We start from the raw sequence: 14078 nt of genomic DNA, 5'->3' as shown, positions 1-14078 counted from the left end.
CATATCTCAAAAGAGATTACTAATCTCGTAGATTGAGTCCTTCCTCATTGATATAACTGCCTCTAATCCTGCCTCATTAACATCATAGAGATAGGATTTGCAATGCATAGGAAAATCACTTAGAAAAATGACAAAATGATAGACAATCACACAATACTGGGAACTATGGCCTAGCCAAGTTGACAAACATTTTTGGGGGACACAATTCAATCCATAACAGTTATGTTACCTCAGTCTCTCTACTTTTTGACATCTTTGGGACAGGATGTTAAAATCTTGTGTTAATCAGCACCATTTTATCATTTTCTATTGTAAAGCAAATATAAAGTCACTATAGAAAAATACGGAAAAATATAAATAAGAAAATAAAATCTACCACAATTCCACCTAAGATAAGCACTGTTCCTTATTTGGAGAGCTCCTTATTAACTCCCAGTTGTTGCTCCTGGGACTCCACTGTCTCACAAAGCTCCACCTCCAGCTTCCACCTCACTCCTCAGCTTCTCTTCAGAATTTCTGTGTTCTCCATGGCTCTCCATGGTGTCTGGAGTTCTCTTGTCTGAAACGGAGCCCCTCACTGGTTCTCCCATCTTAGACCCCTGCTTTACTTTCAACATCAGGGCTGGACTAGAAGCCAGAGTTGTCGCTTTCAACACCAGGCTGGACTGGAACCCACAGTTGGACTAGGTCTCAAGCACTGAAACGATTATGGTGCCCAGTTTCTTAATGTTTTTGGAGCCTTTACTCTGCTACTATCCTAAGCATGTGTTAGTCTGTTCTTAGGTATCTAGCCTTGCTGATGTCCTACTCTGTCCCTCTCAAATCTTACCTGTCTGCCTATCTTCACTGACCTGGTTCCATTTGAGGCCCTTGGTATCTTTGCCTCGAACTACTGCAGACAATTCCCTTCTAACTCATCACTCCAATTCAGCCATCCAACACTGTGGCCAGAATGACCATTTCCTTTCCTACTCTATTCTCCTGTTATTTTATGCTTCAAAATTTTACCCACATTAGCCTGAACTTACCAGTCTTTTGCCCTGCTGCTCCCTCTGCCTAAAATGTTTGTCCTTAATTTCTCTGCTTAGTGAACTCTTACTTTACTTTTCACAATCAACTCAAATGCTACTCCTTTTGCCAGAAATGGTTACTGAAGGAAGACGAGGTCCCTTCTCTGCTAGGTGATCAGAGGCTTCATAGAGGTGGCATTTGAGCTAAAATTTACCTTATACTGGGGATAGTATTTCCTTGGGGCGAGACGAAAAGGAGACAAAGGTGTGCTGGTAGGCTGCCTTCAGGGGACATCTAGCAGTCTAGCCCTGCTGCAGAACAGGAGGGGTTAGTGTGTCCTGGGGCCAAAGAGATCTTTGAACCAAGGGAGATAATTTAATAATAGGAAGAGAATTTAAAGAGTATGTTTCTGATTGTATTGGATAGCCAAACAGATTTTGGACTGTGTGAGTGCTGTCTGCTTGGAGAAGTAGCTCAAATGTCCTTGCTCACTCTCCAGGCACAGTTGTTGCTGTCTTCTTACTACACGTTTTGTACAGTCGCTCATCCCATAGAACTGTGATTATTTGTCTGTTATTTTTTTAGGGCAGTCTGTGTCTTATTTTTTCCCGCTACAGCACCCAGCTCAGGGCCTGGGACATTGTAGATGCTAGAGAATACTATTTGAATGAATGGATGTATCTAATAGATAAGCCCTTTAATGTATTTTTTCCAGGGAAGCTTCTACATTATCCTTTCCAACAAGCCCTTCAGAGCCCTTAGAAACAAGTATACTACTAATCGAGATCTCAACCACACCCTTGTCCAGGAGAAGTTAACTTTGGGGTGAGCAAGGCTAGGGCTCAAGTTGTCCATCATGTGAACCTTTGGTTGGGGAAGGTCTTGGAGTTACTTCCCGCCAACCCCTCCTCCCACCCCAGATCCACCCCCGATCCACCCCCGACCCACCCCCGGGCGTGGCCCAGCGCGGCGCCTTTAAGAAGGGGGCGGAGCACAAGAGGAAAGACAAAGCCCCTGGCCGCACGTTCCCCCTCCCCCTTCGGCGCACCACACGGACAGTGGTGCCCGGATGTCGGTGTCGCCGTCGGTGACAGATGGCGCAATGTCTGTATACGTGAGAGGACTTCTCTGACCCGACCTCCTTGCGTTCTCCGCCTTTCGGTCTCCCATCGTACCCTACTTTAAACTGCACCGCTGGGGGCCCCCACGCCTATCACTAGCACTTATATAATGTGACCTTTCACCTCTTTATACGGCCCTCCCGTGCGCTGCAACGCAACTACGCGGCAGGGGAGGGGGTGGGACCTAAGCACAGAGCGGCAGCTCTTCTTAGCCAATAGACTGTGAGCACTGACCAGCCTTCGGCCTATTGGAGCATTCACTACCGGCGCCACAGGGGAGCAAGTTAGTGTGTGCGTTGGCCGGGCGGGGGGGGAGGAGGGCAATCTCCCGCCATTTTTCAATAATTTCCTCCGGTGCCACTGAAGAAGAGTCGTGACTGCCGGACTCGGGGACCCGCAGCGAAGGTTGGCCAGAGGCTTCCGGACGGCGCCGAGGTTGCGTGGGAGTTCTGTGCCTTTGCGTTCCGCTCCATGAGTGCCGCGCGGCCGCAGCAGTGAGGGAGCCGGAGTTCGCGCCGCCCTCTCACCCCTCCCCTCCCCCACCCACCCCCGGGAGCGCGGCGCTCGCCCGGGTCTGCGGGGCCTAGTGTAGCGCTGCGGGCTCGCCGCGGACGAGGGCGCCGCGGAGAAAGACCGCCGCCGCCGCGATGGCGCCGCTCCTGGGCCGCAAGCCGTTCCCGTTGGTGAAGCCGCCTCCCGGAGAGGAGCCGCTCTACACCATTCCACACACTCAGGAGGCCTTCCGCACCAGAGAGTATCCTTTCCAGCTGCGCCGGCGAGGCCGCCCGCGCGCAGGTTCGGGGCTCGGGGGTCCGCGCCGCCCCGCTCATCTGGCAGCTGTCAGCGGGCGCGGCCTGGACCCCAGCCGGTGTCCACGATTCAGGTGGGTTGGGGGGCGCGGGGCAGGGTCGGTCCCGGGGGAGTTGGGCCCGCTCAGGCTTCCCCGGAGCCGCACGCTCTCCATCCTTTTTCTCGGCCGCCGCTGGGTCGGCACTTTGTCCCCGGGCCTGACCGACGGGTAGCGACTGTCGGAGTCGTCTTTATATCGTAAATACCAGTGGGAGTAGGGGTTCCTTTCCTTTTTTATTTTTTTAAATGAATTTTTCAGCTTAAGTTTTGAGGTTGTACCCGCTTAGCCTCATGGACCCCGGCTTGTTCAAGCCTTGACTGCGTGTTGCCTCGATCTCGGGATATTTTATTTCTTTCTTCTTCCAAGTGGACTTTAGGCCGGTGATGGAGTGAAAGGACTTTGAGGCCGAAATCAAGGATGAATTTCCAGACTTACAGGAAAGGGAGGAAAAGTTCCTTTGGAGGGAAGCGCTTGGGAGGAGCTGATGCCTTCCTTCCCTGGGCTTCCACAGGTTTGAAATTTTGAAGATTTTGAAGGAGATTGGTATTTCTCTTTAAGTAAAGTCTTTTTTTTTTCCTTTAAACGAAATACCGAAACATGCTCAAAGTTTTTATGGTTGTATTTTAGGAACATAAAACTGATGTTTTAAATAGAAAGCTTCCTCTCTTCTAATCATTATTAAGGTTTCTTGTATATGCATAGTCTTTTGGCTCAAGGTTGTTCTACCTTTATTTACTTTTTTAATGGATGGCTGATGAATCCTTTTTGAAGCTTAAGTATGAAAAAAGAATAGATTTCTGAATCACACTTTAGTGTACTTCAAGAGTGAAAGCTAGCGTATTATGAGTTTTATCAGCCTCTTTGGAAGGACCTGATTTCTCAGTAGTTTCTGCTAGCATCCGTGTAGGAGGGGGTGTCCATGTTACCGATGTCATTTCTCTTTGATTGTCCATTTAATATTTTATAGGATGATCTCATTTTTGTTTGAGTGCAGTTGTGATTGTTGAGTGTTTACACACAAAGGGACTTGGAAAAGGAGTCCATGCTGTGGGAACGCTCTTGAAATATAACTGCTGAACTATAACTATAGTATCTAGGAGCTGAAATGGATCTTGGAGATGGTTGGGTCCTCCTGCCTGTTTGCCAAGAGGACCCACAGTTTTGTGGTTGACTTGTTAAAGGTCACGCACTCTGTAAATAATGACAGTGAGGAATACAGTGCTTTCTTCCTCATCCCTGTTAGTAAACCAAGAGAACTCAAAATACTATTTCTTCACTTTTAGTTAATTTCAGTGTTAATCCATGCAAGGGTCAGTTTGTGATACAAGAAAAATTGCATTTAAAGTGGTAATCTGGTACTTTTTCTTGTCCCTTTAGAAGTTTTGGAATGGTTTTGGTAAGTCCTCCAGCTCTACTAAATACAGTGTTATTTTAAAGATATCCTACTTCCTTTTTATAACATTCCAAAACATCAGTGGAGTAAAAATTTACCCTAACACATCCTTTTCAAATGCCATTAATCTTTTGAGAAGTTGATGGTATTTCATACACTAATATTAACATGTTAATTTTTCAGGTCCGGTTCTAGTGGAGTATGAGAAACATCTACTAGAAAAGAGACTAATTTTAAGTCTATAATAGATACTGAGCTGTGTAGCAACACAGGTTTTTTCCTGTCACTTAGTGAATGGCTGAAATGTAAATACGTGTATGAGGAGTTTCTCTTAATGATGATAGTTGAAAACTGAAACCGGAAACCTTTTAAGTAGTATGTATTTAGTAAAAATTCTTAAGTCTTTATTTCACAAGCCAGTATTTAGTATATATGCTGTTGAAGTGAGCACCTCATATCAGTATTTAGAACTCTTTTTAACAAGAGTTCTTAAATTGTATTACATATTGGGGGAAAATTGCTCCTTTGGGAATTGCTACAAGTGGAAGCACTTTGAGGGTGATGTTTAAACAATTGTATTGTATGGTTGGCAGGTTGGCATATTTCTTTATTAGGTTATTAGTGGTTTCGTAGAGGAGAATAAGTACGTGGTTGAGTAATGCTGCATTTGAAGTATTGTTATTTCCAGTTCTCAGTTTATATTTACAATTTTGTGTTTAATAGGATTTGTTGTTTTAATTTTCTCCTAACACCTACCTTTTGACTGCATATTTTATAGTCTATTTGTGTGACATTTTATTGACTTAGAGCTGTGGGTTGGTATGGTCTTTTATTTTGGTGAAAATACACACAACAAAACACACTCATTCAACAGTTTTTACACGTAAGGTTCATTCATAATGGTTACATACTTCACGTTGTCATCATTCTTCCTCTCTCTGCCCATATTGTTTCACCATCATTAACTTAAACTCTCTGCCCCTTAAAATTCTGTGTTTTAGAGTTTCTGTCGTCCATTGTATCTCATATAGATAATTCTTTAAAAGAGTACGATGCGCAAGGTGAACATTCTTTGTTAAATAAGCTAAATTGTTTAGTTTAAAGATGACTTCATTTGATTGTTTTGGCTCAAGGCTTAAAAGTTGTTTCCAGGCAGTAGATTTGGGGATTCCTTCAGGGGTTGGTATATTCTTGAAGGTATTATATTATATGTATTCATTAAACTTACAGTGATAGTTGTGAATAATGCAAGCATTTAATGACTAGTGATATATATTGAGGATTATGTTTATTGTACTGTGGTCTTGAATCTGTGGTACATACTTCCTAGGGTAGTACCACAAGCAAGACACTAGGTCTTGGTTGGAAAAAAATTAACTTTCTATCAAAATAAATTACGTGATTATTTGACAATATGATAATGATACACTGAACTGTAAGTCAAGATAGGTTTTAAGTAGGACCTGAAGCTAAAAGTAGCCTGCTGTAGATTAATTTTTTTTACATTACTTCAGCTGTCCTAGTTTCCAAAGTTTAGAAACACCTAGTCCATAGTCTTCGTAGCATCACTGTATGAGAACTTTAGATGGTGCTGTGATGAGGAGCTAATCTGTGGTTGATACAGGTAGGAATGACTAGAGCATGCTTTAAGGGTTGGACAGCTGTAGATGGAGTAAAGAGTTAAGTTGTAGGACAGAATTTTACTGGATGGTTGGAATACTGAATTTTTATGTTGATTTTTATAATTTAATTTTTCTTTAAAGTATCAAGTTATGCCAGATTAGAATAGTTTTTAACTTAATGACAAACTGGTCCAAAGAGACAAAATAGGATAAAAAAGCAAATCTTCAGCCGATTGTATTTGTCATTTTCTCACTTAGAACACTTCTGGTTATAGTTGTGCTTTTTTAACATCCTTACTTTTCTGGACCACTTTTCTTGCAGTTTATCAAGTACTTTATTAAAAAAGAAACAATTGTTACAAGGCTAAAGAGAACAAAGAACTGGCATACTCTGGTAAGAAGGTAACTCTTGAGCTCATGAAAAAGTAGATGCATATGAGATTAAGATTTGAAACATCATTTATAGCTTACACAGCCTTTGGAGAATTGCTTTGACATTTTATCTGCAATTATATGTGTTTTAGTTGCTGGAACATAAAAACCTCAATTGAGATTTGCTCTTAGTGGTTATTGGAAATTGAGTGACTTATTTTGGTAACCTAAAATCTGAAATAGGATTTAGAAGCAGCCGACTCAATAGCCTTCTAATGGTTTTTTTTTTTCCCTTTTCATTTTATTTTTCTGGCTTTCTCTTAACATAGTTAAAGTAGTAATCAGAATAGAGTTACGTAAATGTAAAAATACTGATTGTTGGGGAAGGTTGTAGGAATTTCAATTTAAGACTTTTGATATTAGTCTAGTTCAGAGTTCTAGTCTACTAAAATTTTTGAGTTAACATCAGAGGGCATTTGTTGTAAGATGTAAACCTTAGGTTTGTAGCACTGTCCAATAGAAATAGAATGTGAGCCACATGTAATTTAAAATTTTCTAGTAGCCACATTAAACAAATAAAGGAAAAACAGGTGAAATTTAATTATAATATTTTAAAACTCAGTATGTCCAAAATATCATTTCAACATATAATCAATATAAAAATAATTGAGATAATTACATTCCCTTCTTCGTACTAAGTCTTTGAAATCCACTATGTATTTTATACTTACAGCCCATCTTTATTTGAACTAGCCACATTTTAAGTGGTTTTAAAATAGCATAACGCTAGAACATCTGAATTTAATTTATTATGGACATGTCGTTTACAAATTTGTTTAAATTTCTTCTTGAGCCTGTTTCTTTTTCAGGGTTTTGGAAGTAATGTGTTTTGAAAGTTATCTTTCTAAAATAACCGCCTTTTTTTTAGGAGAGTGACCTCTTTTGTTCTAGTCCAGTTTGTGGTGAAGAAATATGTGTTCATCCATTCATTAAACTTTTACTATCAGGTATCATGCTGAGGCCTGTACACAAAGATGAATAAGATGAAGACCCTGTCAGACTGTGGTCTTGTATAACAGATGTGGGTCGCATTTATTCCTAGTTGGGCTTTGCAGACTGAATCCTGGTATTTTTGGTTGATTGTGATACAGAAATATTTTATCTTCCTCCACATTTTTAATTGTCCTCCTTTGCATTTATTTTAGCTTTTTTGAGAACAGCATGTGGTATTTTAGTTGACGTCATTTTGAAAATGGCAAACTGATACCTTTCTTTTTCTAATCGTACTGATTTTTATGGCTATTTTGTAAAATGTATTGGCATATTGGGTCCATTGTCTTCAGGAAATAGTTTTCAAGGATTTTTAGATTCTTCTGGATTGTAACTGATATTGTAGCTTTTATTCTGAAATTGTAGCTTGGATTATTTTTCTCTAAATCTCCTGCTTTAGAAATTATTTCCTTTCCTCTTGGTAACTTTTGTGATCTTGTTTCACTGCCTACAAAAAGTTTAATGTGATTTGATCTTATTCTTAGCTTATTTTAGAAAGGGGTGAAAGTAGTTGTGGTTAACACTTTATATTTCTCTTTCTAGAGATTGGCTCTTTATTTAACAATTTGTTCTTGTAGTAAACGTTTCAGTATCTTCTACGTCTGCCTTCTTAATGCTTAGGATATAATGATGCTTTCCTTTCTTGACAGCAGTGGGTTTGGTTTTGGTTTAGTGGGAGAGAGATCTGTGTAATAATAATAATACAGTATAGGATGATAGTGGGATGTATAGAGTGTTGAGGGAACACTTACATATCTTGGAGAAAAAAATTGCTGTTTAAAACAAATATTTATTGAGTCCTACTGTACATCAAGGATTGTGCTGGTCCCTGGGGTTATAGTGCTAAACAAAATAGACAGGGTCCCTGCTTTCAGAGAGATTAAAGTCTATGGATGGAGGGATTGCAGACAACCCCAAAATCTCAGTGGCTTGTAACAGCTGTGGTTTATTACATGTTGGCATCTGTGGTGCTGCCCTGTGTGTCTTATCCCAAGACTCAAACTGAAGGAGCAGTCCCTGTTTGCGACATGTCTTTTTAGTGGCAGAGAGAAAGAGTTGGAGGAAACCATAACGACCTTTTAAGCTTCTGCCATGATGTGGCACATATCACATCTGTTCACATCTATTGGTCAAAGAAAGTCTGCTAGCCAAGCCAACATCAGTGAGGTGAGGATGTACATTCCTTTCATAGGAGGCACTGCAGGCCATATTATAGTGGGAGAAGATGTAGAATCCTCTTAGTGAAAGGTGAATAGATTGAAACGGTAATACAATTTGCCATATTTGAAGGTTGAGGGAATGTTTCCTGGAAAAGTCGAGATCTAAAGGTTGATTAGAATTTAGCAAGATGAAAAATAAAGTGGACTACAGTCTGGCAGAGAAGGTGTGATGAGCTCAAGAGCTTGTGATGGTGTGAGGTTGAAGTTTCTTGATTTAAAAAAAAAAGGGAAGTTTTTTATGGTAAGAGAGGAGAAGTAGGGATGGGGTTGCTTAGTGGTGAAAGTTACAGGAAAGGACTGCGTTGTGCAGGTCCTTGTGAGATAGGCTGAGAATTTTGAAATTTGTCTTAAATTTAGTAGAAAAATTTAAACAGAGAAGAAGCATAATTAAGTTTTTAGGTTAGGAAGATCACTGTGGTTACAGTATTGAGAATGGCTCTCCAGCCTCAGGACGAGAAGCAACTAGGTTAGTGAGGCAGCCATTGAAATAATTTAGGCAGTAGATAATGGTGGCCTGAATAAAGGTACTGCTGGTCCTTGAGGGGGGCCCTGGTGGTGCAGTGGTTAAGAGCTCGGCTGCTAACCAGGAGTTCAAATCTACCAGCGGCTCCTTGGAAACCCTGCTGGGCAGTTCTAATCTGACCACAATGGGTTTATTTTTTTATTTTTATTTTTTTTTAAGTCCTTGAGGTGGTGCGATGCACAATAGATGGAATTTAGAGGTAGTATGGCAGGTTTGGTATGATTTGGTGAATGATTAGGAAAGAAGAGTTTTGGTTTTCACTTAGATGGTAGTGTCATTCTCTGATACAGAGAACCTTGGAAGAGGAACATGCTTGGCTTCTCTTTGTTTTGACTGGGAGTAGGGGAGGGACAGTGAAGATTTCAGTTTGGACATTCTTATGTTGAGTTGCTATGAATATTCAAATTGAGATGTCCAGAATACTATTTGAGATCGCTCTGTCAGAAGTTATCAGCGTACAGATAGTAATTGAAGTGTTATGGGAATGAATAAGGTCAGCAGAAGGAGAGTGCTATAAGATAGCAGTGATTTTCAAATGAGAGTAGGAAAGATACTTTTTAGGGTGGAAGAGACTTTTATAGTTTAAAAAACCGTATTCAATACGTAAATATATGGTATTCAAATATATTTGGTTTGAAAAACTTTTTTCCCTTTTTTCTTTCTAAAGTAATGTAAACCACAGAAAATGAAGCTTAACAAAATGTTGATTGATGGAGAGATTAAATTCTGTGGGGGCCACAGGATTGCTTCTCTGGGATCATATTTGCACCTCAGGGGGACTGAGGGCAAATGAGATTCTTATCAGAAGGAGTCATGGGTTTAAAAAATTACCAAGCAAGATTGAGGAGAAAGGGTGTAGTGGGAGAAGCACAAAAGATCAGAGAAGAGGATTACAATGAGATCAATTAAAATGTTTTAAAATGTCACGGCAGGTGAGAAGTGAGGACAAGGGTGGATTTAGATAAATGGCTTTGTTATTGAGAAGAGACTGAGTTGAGGAATATGTAGGTGGTTACAGTTAGGTAAAGGGATGAGGATGACTCCTTGATTTCTGACTTGGACACTAGGGCCATTCGTTGAGATTGGGACTGTCAGGGAGCACGTTTGGGAGGGAAGTGAGGGATAATAGTGGTTAAGTTTTAAAAAAGTTAAATTTGAAGCACCACTGAAGCATCCAGGTGGTATCAGTCCTGTGTGCTGTTGGATACCTAGAGCTAAGGAGAATGAATTGGGTATGTTATTCTTTTTAAAATAACAACTAATAATAAAAATGTAATGTTCTCTCTTCAGATCGTACTTGTGTTATTGCAGTCTTACATTGTCTCTGCTTACAGTGAATCTCCTTAAAAAAAAGAAGTTGCCATGAAATGGAATCTGACTTAACAGCAACCCTATAGGTGTCAGTGTAGAACTGCGCTCCATAGGGTTTTCAGTGGCAGATTTTTTGGAAGTAGATCACCAGGTCTTTCTTCTAAGGCACCTCTGGGTTCACGGAACCTCCAACCTTTCAGTTAGCAGCTGAGCACATTAACTTGTTGCATCACCTGGTGACCCAGTGAATTTCTTAAATGTAGTTAACTAATGTATTAGAATGTTATCAAGCTTTTCGAATGTTTAAATCCACTTACTGTTTCTCTACCCTTATTTTACCTCCTCTTTCATCGCCTGGAGCCCTGGTAGCGCAGTAGTTAAGAGCTTGGCTGCTAACCGAAGGTCGGCAGTTCGAATCCACCAGCCACTCCTTGGAAACGCTATAGGACAGTTCTACTCTGTCCTGTAGGGTCGCTATGGGTTGGAATGATTTGATGGCAGTGGGTTTGTTGTTTTTTTGGTTTCCATTTCTTTTGGGTATATACCTAGGAGTGGAATTGCTGGATCATATGTTAACTGTCTGTTTAACATTTTCAGGAACTGCTGGGCTGTTTTTCACAGCAGCTGTACCATTTTACATTCCCACCAGCAATACACGAGGCTCCCAATTTCTCCACATCCTTACCAACACTTACATTCCATTTTTCTGATAATAGCCATCCTAGCTGCTGGTTCAGTGGCTCGCATTCCATGTGGGAGACCCCGGTTTGATTCCAGAACAGTGTACCTCGTGCACAGCTACCACCTATTTGTCAGTGGAGGCTTGCATGTTGCTATAATGCCGAACACGTTTTCAGTGGCGCTTTCAGGCTAAGATTAGGAAGAAAGTCCCTGACCTAAAATCTGGCAGTGAAAACCCTATGGATCACAATGGTCCATTTGCAAATGGTTATGGGGATGGTGCAGTGGCTAACAACAAAATGGGGGTGAAGTGGTATCTCATTGTGGTTTTGATTTACATTTCTTTTGAGCATCTTTTCATGCTTATTGGCAGATTGTGTATCTTTGGAGAAATATCCAAGTCCTTTGCCAGTTTTTTTTGGCTTGAAATCCTCATTTTCGTGTGTGTGTGTTTATGTATTTTTTTTATTATGCTTTAGGTGAAAGTTTACAGCTCAAGTTAATTTCTCTCATTCAAAAATTTATGCATATATTGTTTTGTGACCCATTGGTTACAATCCCCACAATGTGACAGCATGCTCCACCTTTCCACCCCAGGTTTCCTGTGTCCATTCTTCCAGTTCCTGTCCCTTCCTGCCTTCTCGTCCTGCTTTGGACAGGAGCTGCCCATTTGGTCTCTATTTGATTGAGCTAAGAAGCATGTTCCTCATGTATGTTATTTTTTGCTTTATAGGCGTGTCTAATCTTTGTTTGAAAAGTGGGCTTCAGGAATGGTTTCAGTTCTGGGTTAGCAGAGCATCTGGGGGCCATAGTTTCGGGGGTTCCTCCAGTCTCTGTCAGACCAGTAAGTCTGGTCTTTTTGTGTGAATTTGAATTCTGTTCTACATTTTTCTCCTGCTCTGCCTGGGATTCTCTGTTACGATCCCTGTTAGGGCGGTCGTTGGTGGTAGCTGGGCACCATCTATTTCTTCTGGTCTCAGGCTGGTGGAGTCTGTGGTTCATGTGGTCCTTTAGTCCCTTGGGCTAATATTTTCCTTGTGCCTTTGGTTTTCTTCATTCTCCTTTGCTCCAGGTGGGATGGGACCAATAGATACATATGTTAGATGGCCGCTTCCAAGCTTTTAGGATCGCAGACACTACTCACCAAAGTGGGATGTAGAACATTTTCTTTATGAACTATGATAATGCCAGTTGACCTAGATGTTTCCCAAGACTATGATCCCCAGGTGCCAGCCCCAGCTTCTCGGTCCCTCAGAGTGTTTGGATGTGTCTAGGAAACCTCTATACTTCTGCTTTGGTCCAGTTGTGCTGACTTCCCCTGTGTGGTGTGTTGTTCTTCCTTTCACTTAAGTTGACACTTGTCTACTATCTAGTTAGTAATTTCCCCTCTCTTTCCCTCCCTCGTAACCATCAAAGAATGCTTTTTTCTGGGTGTAAACCTTTTCTTGAGTTCTTGTAATAGTGGTCTCATGCAATATTTGTCCTTCTGTGACTGACTTATTTCACTCAGCATAATGCCCTCCAGATTCATCCATGTTGTGAGATGTTTTGTGGGTTCATCATTGTTCTTTATCGTTGCATAGTTCCATTGTGTGTATGTACCATAATTTGTTTATCCATTCATCTGTTGATGGGCATTTAGGTTGTTTCCATCTTTTTGCTATTGTGAATAGTGCTGCAGTGAACGTGGGTGTACGTATGTCTATTCATGTGACGGCCCTTATTTCTCTAGGGTATATTCTTAGGAGAGGGATTCCTGGATCGCATGGTACTTCTATTTCTAGCTTTTTAAGGAAGCACCAGAAAGATTTCCAAAGTAGTTGTACCATTTTACATTCCCACCAGCAGTGCATAAGAGTTCCAGTCTCCCCACAACCTCTCCAACATTTGTTATTTTCTGCTTTTTGGATTAGTGCCAGTATTGTTGGGGTGAGATGGTATCTGAATGTAGTTTTGATTTGTGTTTCTCTAATGGCTAATGATCATGAGCATTTCCTCGTGTCTGTTAGCTGCGTGAAATGTCTTCTTCGGTGAAGTGTCTGTTCATATCCTTTGCCCATTTTTTAATTGGATTATTTGTCTTTTTATTGTTGAAGTTTTGCAGTATCCTGTGGATTTTAGAGATTAGACCCTTATTGGATATTTCATAGCCAAAATTTTTTTTCCAGGTCTATCTATAGGTTCTCTTTTTATTCTTATGATGAAATCTTTTGATGAGCATAAGAGAAACAGTTATCTAGTTTCTCTTCTGGTGTTTGTGAATTGTTATGGTTTGTATCCTGTTTATGCCATGTATTAGGGCTCCTGGTGTTGTCCCTATTTTTTCTTGCATAATCTTTATCGTTTTAGATTTTATATTTAGGTCTTTGATCCATTTTGAGTTAGTTTTTGTGTATGGTCTGAGGTGTGGGTCGTGTTTCATTTTTTTTTTTTTTTAGTAGATGGATACTCAGTTATGCCAGCACCATTTGTTAAAGAGACTATCTTTTCCCCATTTAATAGACTTCGGGCCTTTGTCAAATGTCAGCTGCTCATAGATGGATGGATTTACCTTTGGGTTCTCAATTCTGTTCCATTGGTGTACGTGTCTGTTGTACCAGTACCAGGCTGTTTTGACTACCATGGCAGTATAATAGGTTCTAAAATCAAGTAGTGTGAGGCCTCCCACTTTGTTCTTCAGTAATACTTACCTGGGGCCTCTTCCCTTTCCATATAAAGTTGGTAATTTGTTTCTCCATCTTGTTTAAAAACTGCTGCTGGAATTTGAATTGGGATTGCATTTATCTGTAGATCGCTTTGGGTAGAATAAGCATTTTCACAATGTTGAGTCTTCTTATCCATGAGCATCATATGTTTTTCCATTTACATAGGTCTCTGTTGGTTACTTTCTTTTTTTTTGTTTCCAAATGGTTATTTTATCAGAT

At 40.7% G+C, this 14078-nt stretch overlaps 1 protein-coding gene across 2 annotated transcripts in view; it reads left to right on the top strand.

Annotated features, from left to right (window-relative positions):
• The first annotated feature begins 2428 nt into the window (after positions 1–2428).
• The window catches only part of BAZ1B (bromodomain adjacent to zinc finger domain 1B), a 99300-nt gene continuing 87650 nt past the window's right edge, over positions 2429–14078 (top strand). The window contains exon 1 of one of the 2 annotated variants that reach the window (XM_004380749.2): positions 2429–2886. In XM_004380749.2, the coding sequence (XP_004380806.1) occupies positions 2780–2886 (107 nt within the window). In that variant the 5' untranslated portion in view covers positions 2429–2779. The remainder of the gene's footprint in view (positions 2887–14078) is intronic. The other variant, XM_023735277.1, reaches the window with a different exon arrangement.

Source organism: Trichechus manatus, unplaced genomic scaffold, assembly GCF_000243295.1.
Source record: "Trichechus manatus latirostris isolate Lorelei unplaced genomic scaffold, TriManLat1.0 scaffold00077, whole genome shotgun sequence".
NCBI lineage: Eukaryota > Metazoa > Chordata > Mammalia > Sirenia > Trichechidae > Trichechus > Trichechus manatus.
This window is presented reverse-complemented; position numbering and strand designations above follow the sequence as displayed.